Source organism: Mastacembelus armatus, chromosome 9 (genome assembly GCF_900324485.2).
Source record: "Mastacembelus armatus chromosome 9, fMasArm1.2, whole genome shotgun sequence".
NCBI classification, from domain to species: domain Eukaryota; kingdom Metazoa; phylum Chordata; class Actinopteri; order Synbranchiformes; family Mastacembelidae; genus Mastacembelus; species Mastacembelus armatus.
In genome coordinates this window covers 20,749,310-20,763,495 of record NC_046641.1, presented here as the reverse complement: position 1 = coordinate 20,763,495, position 14,186 = coordinate 20,749,310, and the positions used below count along the sequence as shown (strand labels likewise).

Sequence of the window (14,186 nt, the reverse complement as noted above, 5' to 3'; positions counted from 1 at the left end):
AACAAAAAACAATAGATCAACTCAACTTTAAGGACACTGCCACCACAAATATAATCACACAGGTTCTTCTGGTTAGAGCACAGATTATTAATGCAGTGTTATCAGTGGGGAATAAGATGGCTCCCTTTCTTTTCCTAGAACCCTCAATTAGTGTCTGTCAATAGGAAAGGTGTCTTTAAAACTCTATATCAGACAAATTTTCACAAATTGCAAGTATCCAAAGCCATAAAAAATACAACTATTTGTAAAACCAAGAAGATAGCTAAATTATGGGCTACGGGCTACGTAACGCAAAGTAGGTTAGACTTGAAAGGACATGAACTAAAAGATAAACTTTTCATCACTGGCTCAAAGTTAAGCGAGGAGTTCCGTTGTTCCCTCTCACTGATTGGGCACACCCCTAATATGTTCCTATGTTCTCGCTCTCTGATTAGCCAGTGCGCCTCCTTTGAAATACCCAAAGCCAGCTTGCAAACAACATGCCAGTCCCATGTCGAGGATACGCCTCCAGCATAGACCGATCTGTCTGCTGATGTGGAACCAGTGTCCTGAGGACCAATCAAAACCCTTCATTTTGGCAGGGATAGGATACGCGTGCATGAGAGACTCTACTATGCATTTCTATTGCGCGTTTAGGTCTGGGAGACGTTCAAGCCGTCTACTGGGTACAACTACAGTTTTTGTACATGGGCTAAATCATTTTTTTAAAATCCAGAACATTTATTTGGTTGCTTAAAAAGGGTATACATTTCTAATATCACCTTTGTCAGTATGGCCAATATTGGGTTACTATGCTTTTGGAGTGATTCAAGAGGAATATTTAATCATGTGAAATGTCTTTAATAATATAATTAACGTGTCAGTAACAAGGATACCTGTTACTTTCATATTATATTATATTCAAACATTATTATTGTTAATGCATAAAGATGTAAGCAGCATTTTGTTGGCGAAACAGATCAAAGACATAAAGTGATAAAGTTATTATGATATTTTCCTGGGATGCCAGATTTTTCAAATTTAAAGTTTAGATATTTATCAGTAAGTTACAGTACTGTAAAAAAGCGCAGTCTGGCATTAAATAACAGACGCAATAAAAACAGATTAGCATCTATATGTTTTATATGTTGGCTGTATCATATTCTCAAATGAAACGATGCTCAATTATGCTGATATTTTGGTAAGGAATCATACTAATTTGATGCCGTAGAATAACCACATTAACCCACTTATGATTAAGATTAAGATTAAGTGTTGAAATACTGATTTTAGGATGTATTACTTGTGTGCACAGGACATTACATATTACTCATCATATATTACTATAAGCATTAATCATTTTTGGACCCTCTTGGTAAGTGGCTGGTTTGTAGTTTGTAACAGTCTTGAACAGTCCATGCTCTTGAACCAAGCTTGCTCTTCTACGTCATGACGTTGGGGGCGTGGCCTGTCAGTTTTCGCTTAGCTCCACGCTTGTCTCCGGCAGTCTTATCAGTTGTCGCGCACTGTAATTCCCAATTCATTCAAACCGAGTAGCTTGTAGATGATTTAAATTAACATAAGCCCTCAGCTCGGGCACAGTTAGCTTCAACAAGGCGCTCGGGGACTCGCGTTTACTGGTGTTTCGCAGCCGCCGAAAGGACGCAGCAAAGATGTCTAAAGAGACGGAGAGGAAGAGCGAGAAAATTATGGATATGGAGCGCAAGGTGTTGTGGTACCCGGACTCTAAGAGGAACACACAGATGGACAAGTTCAGGATACAGGTCAATGAGGACTACGGGCTTAATCTGGGTGAGTAGAGGTGAAGGAGGACGGCAGACAAGGAGCCAGACTGACAGAGCAGGGGTAGGCGTGTTGGAATAGCTACACGTAGTAATTTATTGACACTACAGTGCTGGATGTTTGAGCTAACACAGAAATAGATAATATCTCCCGCCCCCCCGCTACCTGCTGTTGTTGTCTTGGACAGATTATTTACCTCTAGTGTCCAAAGCTGCTTTGCCGTGCAACATTTCAAGCTAATGTTAGCTGGTGGAAAACCATTTGACAGTATCCAGAGGTTCCTTTATGAGACTGTGAATCAGCATAAAGTCCTCTCTGCAAAGACTAATAAGAATATCTATAATAATGGTCATTATCCTGCACACCACACTCTCTTTTCAACATAGTTAAGGTTAGCTGGTTCAGGAGGACTGTGTGCACATAGAGCTGCAGGATGATGAAAGAAAGACCTATTTTAATGAAACCATCTCAAGCCAAGCCAACAGGGCTGTGTAGGAATGCAGGAAAACCTGGTCAGCTGGGTAATCAATGCATAAAGACAAGGCCAGTTATGCAAAAGAGCAGAAATAGAGTCAGGTGTGCAGACATCTAAGACCGATATGTGCGGGTGAAATGAAAACAAAAATTGAATAAGCAAGAAATTTTGTTGAGTATCTTTAATTTCACTTTTCACGCTTCTACCATTCTTACTACAATACAGACCCTTTGTTTTAGCTGTCACAGTGTCTGCTAGGCAAGACAACCCTTGACAACCCCCTCCCAAGATATTCAGCAATTTGAGAAAGATAAATTTTAACACCAACAGCTTGTCCACATAGGATCATACTGATTAGTGATTTGCCAGTACGCACTTATGAGCCAAAAAGATCGTGAAACACTGCTTGTGTGGAGATCTCCAAGGTTACTCTGACTTGTGCTTTTCCTCCTGTTGATTGTTGATGAAGAGGCCAAATCTTTATTCCCCTGAATAAAAAATTTGCAAAAAATGTTCAAAATACAGCATGACATGGGCATGGAGGCAGATTTTAGTAATGCTTCAAATAAACAATTCACTTGTTTTTGTTCGGTGGTGCTAATTTCTAGTCTTTTCCTGTATTTAGTCAATAGCCAGAATAGAATCTATATATTTGTTATAAAGCTGTGGTAATCATTGATTCTTCATGCTCTAGCCAACTACAGTGACCTGTACCAGTGGTCAGTGGACAGCTACCCAGAGTTCTGGGCAGAGGTGTGGCGCTTCTGTGGAGTAGTCAGCTCCAAACCTTATGAAGAGGTCAGTCCAACTGCTGCCATTAATATCCTATCCTAAAGTAAAATAGTTTTGATGTCAACCACAATTCAAAATCCATATTCACTATTATAACAAAGACATTTTGAGAATAAAAATCCAAACTGTTTTACAATAGAGTAGTGCAGATAAGTAAGTTTTTTTTTGGGGGGGTTCTGAATTGGCTGGACAGGTCACACTGGTCATAAAAATACAGTAAAGGAGTACTTCTTATAAGTGAGAAAATAACAGATGCTAGGTAATTTAAGAAGAAAAAATGAAAGTGAAGAGTTAAATCATTGGAATGGGATTTAATTTTATACCTGCATGTGCACCAGAGCTTGAAAATTCAAGGTCTTGGTCCATGGAAAAAAAAAAACAAACTGTTGTCTCTTCTCTGTGTGTGTTCTTGGTGTGTATTTTATGGGTGTTTACCAGGTGGTGGACGTATCCAAACGGATCTCAGATGTTCCAGAGTGGTTTAAAGGTGCTCGGCTCAACTACGCTGAGAACCTGCTCAAACATACACACCAGGACAAAGTGGCTCTCTATGCTGCAAGTAAGTATATAAAGAATATATGTCAGTGTTGCATCTTGAGTGCTTATTGATTTCCAGCAGAAATCAAACCACCAATCATGGCAAAGCACATATGAACACAAACACACAGAGAATATTAAAATAACACAATGCCACACTCATTTTAATTTTTTTTCTCTCCTAAACACCGTCATGCAGGGCTAGTTCAGTGTCAATGTTATTTATCTTTATATGGTAGTTCCTTCTATCGTGAATTAAAAGAGGTTTTCATTTCAGTGTTTCCCTGTCTCTTAGTAAATGGGATTGGAGTTTTTGTTTTCTGAGTCACACAGATGGTGAGTGTAAGGCTGCATACGTCAGTGCGTTATTAGATTAACTGCTGCTCCCTGCTCTACCTCTCAGGACTGTCACATACTAATAGAGAATCCTTTCTTTATTTGTGTGTGTGTGTGTGTGTGCGCGCGCGCGTGCGTGTGCGAGAGGGAGGGAGGGGAGTGGGCTCAGATATAAACATGCACATACACATACGCCTAACCTGTAACCTTAATCTACAGTTTGTTTTTTTTAATGTGTCTCACTTTGTCTCTGTCTACCAGAGGAGGCAAATGAGGAGATTGTGAAGGTGACCTTTGGGGAGCTGAGACGTGATGTGGCATTGTTTGCTGCAGCTATGAGGAAAATGGGAGTCCAGACAGGAGACAGGGTTGTAGGTAAGTCCCAAATTAATTGCTGGTTGTCTCAATGGAGGCCAACAAAAAAGTAAGGCAGCAGAGGAGGTGATGGATGATTACTCACCAAATAACTTGGTGTATTAGGTCTTTGGTGCCCAGTATATCTAGTGAAATGGAAAAATAGTAATTGATGCTCCTCTCCTGACATTTCTTTTTAACTCTCTGCCTTCTCACTCTTTTTTGGAGCCTGTAGCAGAATAAGTTGGACTTATTTGCGATTAGTAGTATGTGTTCTAGTGTGCATTGACTGCCTTGGCAGCTTTTTCTGAATGACACAATTTATTTTTTAAGTTTGTGTTTGCACAGTAAGGAATGGCTGCTACACCCCCCTGTACAGTACATCCTTTCAACTCCACACATTCACACCTGGGACTGAAACTGTATAAACTGCTACTGAGTGGAATACATGAAGTAGTTCTTCACTGGTTGTTGTGGACACAGCTTTGTGCAAGAGTATATGCGAGTATCTAACAAAGCTGACTTTTATGTCACCCTATCTTTGTTTCATTCTCTACTCTGTGACACTTTTCCAGAGATGTGTATTGATCTCTTTGTGACGTGTCAGTATCAGAGGCTTCAGTTATACTAGAGTTATCAACAGCAGAATCTCATATTTCTCAAACTTTTAGTTTTTGAAACAACTCCTGTTTTGTCCACATTGAGTTTAACCTGTTGTGCTAAACAAGTCTCTTTTATCTGCATAAAGATGACAGACAGCAGGCAGAGAAATGTAACTGAAAATGTAGGTATTAAAGGAACACAATCTCTAGAATATTTCTGACCTCTGTCAGCAACTGCTGCAAGTTTGAGCTGCTTATTCACAAAAATGTAGTTAACAGAAGAGGACCTGTGGATTGTATTCTAACATATTCAGTAAAAAGTAGGCTCTACAAATAATTGATACTAAATCCGTTGGCCCTTATACATTCAAAAAGTTTCCTACTTAAATTTTGGAGCTGCAATGCCAGTGACATGTTCATGACTTCATTTTGACCCACTGTCCACAGATAACCGGGGTATATATATGAGAGTATGTGTTTGCAAGAAAGATGGATATTGCGGTGGAGAAATCCATTACCTAAATTACTTAAGGTCTGTAGGATTCACATTAGAGAGACAGCAGGGGTAGAGGAAGCGGCAGAAAGAGAGAGACACATCAGCTCCTTTGTACCTAATTTTTTCCCTCCATCCATTACTTTCCTCACATATCTAAACACAAAATTGTATGAGGTTGTAACTGAAATGTCTTGTCAGTGTCTGTAATCCAGGAGATATATGGGCACTTAGGCTGATGAAACCCACCAATCCTTATACCAGGACATGAGCCAAACTAGCACGCACACACACGCGCGCACGCACACACACACACACACACACACACACACACACACACACACACACACACACACACACACACACACACACACACACACACACACATTCTCATGTCCGTGCTTGTAGCATTCATGTCCACTGTTCAGCTACTGTGGAATGCATATTCCTTTAAATAAAACACACTGTGCAGCCGCAGTCTTACTGTTGAGTAATATGAATATGGAGTCAGTAATATTGAAGAAATGTGGCAGCATAATAAAGTTGTGCAAAAGAACAGTTTTAAATGATAATAATGACACAATGGTAGTTTCAACACAACGTGCAGCATGTAAATTTAAACAAAAGGAGCTGCAACTAATGAAAACTGCCAGGGCACATTTTGCTGTGGCACGCACTGCACACATTGCTCTGAGTGGGTGTGGAGAGGAATACTACTCACACAAACAACATGGATTATGTGACTCAAGTGGCCATGCAAGCAGAAAAATAACAAGGTGGTCAGAACATAGCAAGAAAGTCACTTTCTTTCAGACCATTATTTTCTTGTTTAGTGTTTATTAACGTATTGGACCTGATGTACTTCACTTATATTTAAAAAAACAAAGTGTGTTGCTTTATGTGTAAGCAATGTTGTTAAAGCGTGGAGTGATTCATAACAGTAGCCACAAAGGCGGGGTGAAGCAGAATGTTGTAGTAAGATTACAATCTGTGACACTATTTGTCCGGATCCAGTGTAACCAGACAATCCTTTCAATCTGTGCCTGTAGAGCCAGTGTTGCAGGAAGATGATCTGTCAACCTGAGCTGTCATCCTACTTCCTGGTTACAGCAGTCAGCATAGCAACCAATAAAATGTGATTAGTCATAATTCATATGAAGTGACAGCGTGGTTGGTATTTGCCCTTGAGCAGTCAGATTGCTTGGTTGGGCCTGTAAACTGTTTTATCATGTTTAATTACATATATGCACGTTATCAACAAAATAGAATGGTGGTTAATGATTGCATGAGAGCTCCTGGGTGGAGTTTGGCCTCTCTGTGTTTAAATTTTTTTTTATTGTAGATAGATAGATAGGGCTGTGGCTGTGGGTCCTTCCTTGTACTAAGTTTAATATTAGACACAATCTGGCACGGAAGGTAATCTATCAGGGGTTCATAATTCATCAACATCTTAGAACAGGGATAACCAACCCTGGTCCTGGAGTGCTACTGTCCTGCTTGTTTTCCAGATATCCCTGCCCTACCCACTGCTGATTACCTGGATCAGGTGCGTTTAGCCAATCAGAAACTGAAAGGGCAGGGATAGTTGGAAAACCTACAGAATAGTAGCTCTCGAGGACCAGGGTTGGAGACCCCTGTTTTAGAAACATGGCTTAAATATATAAGACTGAGATAAAACTCATGCCTGGGATGTATACTATTGTGTATAACACTAAATCATTTATAATAATGGGCTCAGTGTTAGTGCATTAACTACTATATTCTTTTATTTATTTTTATCATAATGAACTATTTCTGTTGTCTTTCTTAAACAAGCCTGTACCAACCAAATGTGGTCGAATGGAAAGATCTACTGTAATTCTGTGTTCATTTGTTAGTATCTCTGTTATGACTGCAGGATGTACCATCACGTATAGAAAGTAAAATTCACCACTAGTCTAAATTGGAGTCATTATTTTTGCAATGAAATAAAATTCATCTTTATTGGTATTGGCTGAAATGATCATGAGGATGATAACAATGATTGATAATGATAATTCTTAAAAATAAATTTCTTTCTTGTTCTCAATACCTCTCTTCATCTGACTGTCTCTGTCCAGTAGAAAAGATGTGTCCTTGGGCAGCTTTTCCAGTATTGATCAAGGAATATATCACAGCAAGTCAGCAGTTATGATCTCAGCCCTCCTTATTAAGAATGAAATATTCTTACCCCCCCCCCCCCTCTTCTTCTTCTGCATTCCCATTTTTTTCTTTCTTTCTCTTTTCCAGATTGTTCTATCTCACTAGCTTTATATTTCTGCCTCTTCTATCCTTTCTTGTCACATTTCATGTATGTTACAGAGAACAACATTGCACACACTTCAAAGGTGACGACGTATGTTGTTATAAATACTTGGTTTTTTTAATTTAACATACATGATTGGTACTTTTTAAAAAAAAATTAAAAAAAACATTATGGATTTTCACATAAATATGAATGTTAATGTTTTCTTCATCTCTCCCTCTCTCTCTAGGTTACCTGCCGAATGGTATCCATGCAGTGGAGGCCATGTTAGCTGCAGCCAGCATTGGAGCTATTTGGAGCTCCACATCTGTTGACTTTGGAGTCAATGTAATATTCTATACATTTTAATGGCTTTTACTACTTCAGATACATATTTTTGAGCAAAAATTTTTAAATGCCTTGTCTGCTGATTTAATAGCAACAGGTGATGCATCTCTTGCACTTTTATCCACTCTCTGTTAACCAGCAAACTCTTTTCTATACAGGGTGGGGTTTATCTCAAGTATACTTTCAAAGTACAAACGAATGAAAGCAAAATTGAATCTGCTGGTTTTGACATAGTATATGTTTCTTTTTTGTGCACACCAAACAATCTAACAGGACTAATAGAATATACATTTTTAGTAATAGTGTCACAGTGGTAGTTTTTATCATTTTATCCTGACAGTTTTATTGTGCTACACTGGGCCAGTGGTCTAATATCAGTTCTTGTAGGGTATTAATAATTGTAGCAAAACAGATTCACATATACAAACAAACATATCGAGTGTAATTAATTTCATTCTACAGCAGCTCCTTCCTCAGTGGTTCTTGGCTTTGGTACTGCTTTTTGTTTCTGGTGCAATACTGCCCCTTCTGGCAGTTCAAGGAACTAGGTCTACAAACCTGATGTAATGTGTGTGCTGGATGTCATTCTGTGCATTTCCTATCTACTTACTTTGGTAACTCTGTTTCTTTTTAATTTTTTTTTCTCCATACTTACTTCACTGCTACTTTCAATCAAACATGACCATTTCAAGTTTACCTGGTGATTGACAGGGTTGTAAATATATGCTCATGCTTTAGATCATTTGTTCAGCCCTCTCTTTCTTTTTTCTCTCAGGGTGTCCTTGACAGGTTTTCTCAAATTCAGCCCAAACTGATCTTCTCTGTTGCTGCTGTGGTTTATAATGGAAAAACGCATGACCACATGGAAAAACTGACCAGCGTTGTCAAAGGTAGACAAATAAATTTGCTTATGTCTATGACCATGCATCTTAACATTTTTGGTTTGTTTTTGAATGTTCTCCAAAATATCTTAGTTTTTTTATGCAGTATAACAAATACATTTGATTTCATCTTCTGATGGATGAGATAACCTGCTATAATGGCCAGAATATGTGCAGAGACACCCACCTGCTTGATTATTTTCAGAGATCTTTCCGTCTCTTTACTAGGAGTTTTAACCTAGAAGGAATTTCTGCTAACTAGTAGAAAGAAGCAAGACTGTAGAGTAGAATCAATGAATCTACAGGGTTTTACTGATGTTAACAGTTTGATGAAGTAAAGCAGAAAGGTTGCAGGATCGACGTACAAAAGGAAGTAGAATTTGTTAATTTGCTACAACAGAATCATCATGCAGCCTACTAAATCATTTTTTAGTGAATTCCATGGAGAACTAAAATCATCTAATTAGACCTGGGGTTCTTCTTGGAACCCCTTTGAATTTCCACAAGATTTCAGTGTGAAGAATACATAAAAGCATATGTTTTTCTACCTGTTTTTGTCTTCCAGGTCTGCCTGACCTTAAGAAAGTAGTTGTGATTCCCTATGCTCGGTCTAAGCAAGACACTGATCTTTCCAAGATTCCCAACAGGTGTGTTTGTGAATACAACTGCAATGAGGTTTTAAAACTGAGAAATCTAAACCATTATTTTTTGTGACACAGGGTAGGTCTGAGATACATTTGTTTGTATATGTTGTATGAGTCTTTTCTATATTTCTTATTTTAATCTCCACAGTGTATTTATAGAGGATTTCTTGGCATCTGGACGTGGTGAAGCTGACCAGTTTCCTCAGCTGGAGTTTGAGCAGCTTCCATTCAATCATCCTCTGTTTATCATGTACTCCTCTGGAACCACAGGAGCTCCTAAATGTATGGTGCACTCTGCTGGGGTAAGAAATACATTAGCTTCTATTACCCCAAAATTAGAAAACTATGGGTCACGATTACATTTGTTTGTTGAGCTGTTACAAACACATTGTCTGACAGAGACTGCGCGTTTTCTGGCATCTTCTCCTGATAACGCCAAAACAAACTTAAATTACTCTGTCAGTTTTGATTGTACAGATAAGAGCAATATATCATTCAAATCTGTAAAGGGTCTAGTTTGATTTGTATACACTCATAATAACAACAAAATGCTGTGCTGTTGTAAAATAAAGACAGCAGACAGGGTACGCTCTCTGTCTTCTGTCTCTGTCATCTCTCTTCACAGACACATAAATAAAACAACCAGAATCTCAGCGAATACTTGCCTCATAAAAATATGAAATATATGGCTAGAAAGCTTGAAATGTCATTGTTTAAATGAAACAATTCAAGTCGAAAAAACAAATCATCGCTTTTTATTTAATCCATATGAAGATAAGGAGCGGTACATTTTCTCCAGTCTCACCTCATTATAGCTAATGTGATCCTGCCTCACACTGAGCGCACTGTTCATATGGAAATAATCTGAGGTCAGCCAAGTAATTATGTGCATGCCCCTGAGAAATGACATAGAACATCAAACTTCATCATAGAATTTACTCACTTTCTCTGTGTATTTGGATGATGGCGCGTTATGTGGGTGAAGAAGCGCTTCGTATGTTCCAGACAGCGACGGAGTTTATTTTGTGTTCAGAGGAAAAACACGACTCAGATGACAAATGTTTGCATCTACATTGTATTTCAGTAATTCCCTCTCAGCCACATTCCTGACTGAAAGGCTCAGTATGTGGGTCTTTGTCTTCTCAGGTAAATCACATGACTATTCATGATCGGACACACCTTCCTGCATATGTCCTTTCTAAACAAAAAGTGTTTAAAAAGCATTAACCCTCAGACCCCAGAGGGTTAATGCATGATTTACCTCAAGGCTGTTCTGTATTGTCCTTGTACTAACCTATATTTGTATTTGTAGTGATTGCCACAGCTACCTCACATCCACACATAAGCAAAGTGCAGATATGGGTTGATAACTACACGTTGAGTTTCATGCACACTGTTTATACTAATATACAGTTGCCCAGTTGACATGGACTTGTAGATTTCCAAATTTTCTTTTTCTCAACATTTTAAGGATTTCTTATTCCTGTTGCTTAAGAGTTGAGGCTTAAAGTTAACTGTTGACCTTGGAAACAAATCTTGAGAAAACTGGTGATCCTCAAGGTCAGTTCAGTAGCTATTCTGAAGACTTCATGTCACATTATGCTGATCGTGTGATATCAGTGACAATTCTAAGGGCTAATGAAAGCTCCTAATTACTCAGTATCATCGCTGTTAAATCGATACAGTGACACAAACGCAACAAAACCAGTTTTATGCTGCAGTTCTACAAAAATCCAAAGAATTGTTATTGATGCAGAGACATGCACTGTGAGAGTTCTCTTTTCATGTTTTTATCTTTTATTCTTTTATACGGGTACTATTTGTACAGTTACTTTGAATGAAATTATTTAAGTTGCTTTTAACCAGCTTATTGAATTTGTCAGTTGGTTTTCTTTTACACTTTTCACCACAAGATGGCGGCAGACCTCCATCAGCAGATATTTGAAAGGTTACCCGCTCTCAGGAGATAATATGAATGACATTTTTTTTTCTTGCTACATAGCACTTCTGAGTCAGGGAGAGTGTCAGATGAATGCGTGATTTCAAAAGGACCACTGCACTTTGAAGGCTGAAGCACTCAACATTTAAAAACACACTCCACCACTCCAACTGTATTCACATGTTTTCACAAAACAACTGTTCATCCTCTCTAATCCTTTCTGATACCATCCTTTTTCTCTCTTTTATTTGCGTTTACCCTCCCACCCTCCTTTCACATTGGTTTTCTATCCTTAACTCACACGCATTCCCTACTTTCCCTACTTTCCACATATTCCTTCTTTTCACTCTCATTAGTCTTTTTCCTGTGCTTTACTTCTTTTCTCCTCTAGCTCCCCTCTCCTTCTTATTTTCTTCCTCTGTCTGTGTCTTTTTCCTTTGTGCGTCCTCCTTCTCCCCATGCCTCCGATAATTGGACAGTAATGCGTTGGTGAAAACATTTCGTATTGCGACGCTGGCAGTCCTCTCTGGCTCTACCAATTAGCCCCGGCACTGTTGTGCTTTGTGTTTTGTTACGACTCTGTTACATGCTGTCAGTAGCAAAATGGCATGCACTAAAGGACAGGCATGGCAGCATTATATGCACACAAAGACGCATGCACATGTAGCACCTGTTTATTCATACAGCAAAGCGCACACACTCCACGACCAGCAATAACCTATCCGACTGTGATGTGTTGGTGACTGGGCGAAATTCACCCTTACCAACTGCCCTTTTAGGGGGAAAAAGTGCTTGTGTGTGTTGTGTGTAGAAACCTTGGTCAAAAGCATTTTCTGCACAAGGAACAAGTGTAAAATTTGAATGCACAATGTTTTTTAGCTAGTGAAACGTGAATGCTTTCTGTAGTTTTTTATGACAATCAATTCAGTATGTTTGCATTTTGGATTGAACAACAGAAGACTTGGTGGGCATTTTTCACAGTTTTGTGGCATACTGGCCAAACAAATTATAGATTGAAATCAAGAAAATAGATGTATCAATACTAAAAATAATTGTTAGATTAATCCCTATTGTTGTTCAGCATTAATCAAATCTCTCTGTTTTTTATGATAAGCTTATGTTTCCCTGGCACCTTAAGAAAAATGGTACACATGAACAGTCTCTGCCACTCTCTCTGTCTCTTTAGGGTACACTCATCCAGCACTTGAAAGAACATGTTCTCCATGGCAATATGACCAGTAGTGACGTCATCATTTACTACACTACGGTGGGTCCACAACCTCTTCTCAATAAAAATGACACATTGGTGGTGACAAACTTTTAAACTAATTTAAGAGATTTCCATGGTTCATTTTTATGTTTATTAAAGTTGCAATTTTTGTGTGGTTGGGATTTGCATATCTGTGTATACATATGTTAAATACAGTCATTGTAAATTTTTTTTATGTGGTTTGGTTTTGTGACACATGAATATTATATAAAAAAATGAACATTTAGGCAGGTTCACGTCTTTTTGATTTGGAAAGGGTCTCTTTCCAGATTTTCTATAAAAAAAATTTTTTATTGTGTGCTATTACATTTGATTACACCCTGTAAATCTGTGTACTGTATGTAGTGTGGAAATGTGTTGATTTTTGTTTTCAATTAGATAAGTAATAGTACATTGTCAAAAACAGTAAAAATATCTAGAAGATGTTCCCAGAGCTTAGGGTGAGAACCTAAAACAGACGCATTTGGGCTTTTTTTCTTGATAAATGAATTTGAATCATTAATCAATTCATTGAAAAATTGTTAAGCCATTAATTGGTGTTGTATAAGTATCCCTCTAAATAATGCGTTCTCTATTAGAACTGCAGATATTTTTTTTCACGCAGTAGAACCAATACCACTGTTATTAGTAAAAATGAGGGATGATGCCAAAGCAGCAGCTCAGCACGAAGTAAAAGAGAAACGCAATCATGTGAACTAAAGATACACAATTTAGAACCTGCAGGAGTTTTTCTCCTCGTTTTCCATGTTGATGAGGAAGGAGTGTTTATACCAGATAAAGTGACCACTGTGTTTTAAATCTGTGTCTGTTTGTGTGTGGTGGTCCTAGACTGGCTGGATGATGTGGAACTGGCTGGTGTCTGCCCTGGCAGTTGGAGCCTCTGTGGTTTTATATGACGGTTCACCCCTAATGCCCACACCCAATGTACTGTGGAACCTGGCAGACCAACTGGGGTGAGTTAGCCACACACATACACAAAACACACAAACAGTAAAGGCTGATGAAGAGAGATTGAAAACAACAGAATTCTGCTGTTTATTACTTTGTTTGAGGATATTTTTGTTTTTTGGAGCCATTTATATATAAATGTAGGTGATAATGATTTTCTATGAAGTGCCTGAAAAACATGAAAACACTTAATGCACAGTACTTCAGGATCATCAGGATTTGGTGTTAGGGTTTCTGTAAAGACAAACCATTTTGCAGTGGTGTTGTAAAATGCTTTTTTCCCTAAATGAAACCCATCCTTGAAAGTGAAAATAACAATTGTTCTCTACAAAGCTTACAAATAACCTGTTACAGCTTTGATAGTGTACAGAGCAGCTGGAGACATTCTTCATTTTCAATAAGGGGTGCAACTCACACAAGACTGCAATAAAAACAAGTACCAATGTTTCCTTCTCATATATAGAAATTAGAACAGTCATACAGAGAACACAGGAAAAAAACAGATAGTAAAAGAGAAGTATA

At 38.3% G+C, this 14,186-nt stretch overlaps 1 protein-coding gene across 2 annotated transcripts in view; it reads left to right on the top strand.

Moving 5' to 3' along the window:
- Positions 1-1,453: 1,453 nt before the first annotated feature.
- The window catches only part of aacs (acetoacetyl-CoA synthetase), a 31,232-nt gene continuing 18,499 nt past the window's right edge, over positions 1,454-14,186 (top strand). Inside the window, exons 1-10 of one of the 2 annotated variants that reach the window (XM_026322556.1) lie at positions 1,653-1,791; positions 2,952-3,055; positions 3,488-3,608; positions 4,184-4,297; positions 7,885-7,982; positions 8,758-8,872; positions 9,429-9,510; positions 9,656-9,809; positions 12,633-12,713; positions 13,545-13,669. In XM_026322556.1, the coding sequence (XP_026178341.1) occupies positions 1,653-1,791; positions 2,952-3,055; positions 3,488-3,608; positions 4,184-4,297; positions 7,885-7,982; positions 8,758-8,872; positions 9,429-9,510; positions 9,656-9,809; positions 12,633-12,713; positions 13,545-13,669 (1,133 nt within the window). Of the gene's footprint in view, positions 1,792-2,951; positions 3,056-3,487; positions 3,609-4,183; positions 4,298-7,884; positions 7,983-8,757; positions 8,873-9,428; positions 9,511-9,655; positions 9,810-12,632; positions 12,714-13,544; positions 13,670-14,186 lie in introns of both variants that reach the window. The other variant, XM_026322557.1, reaches the window with a different exon arrangement.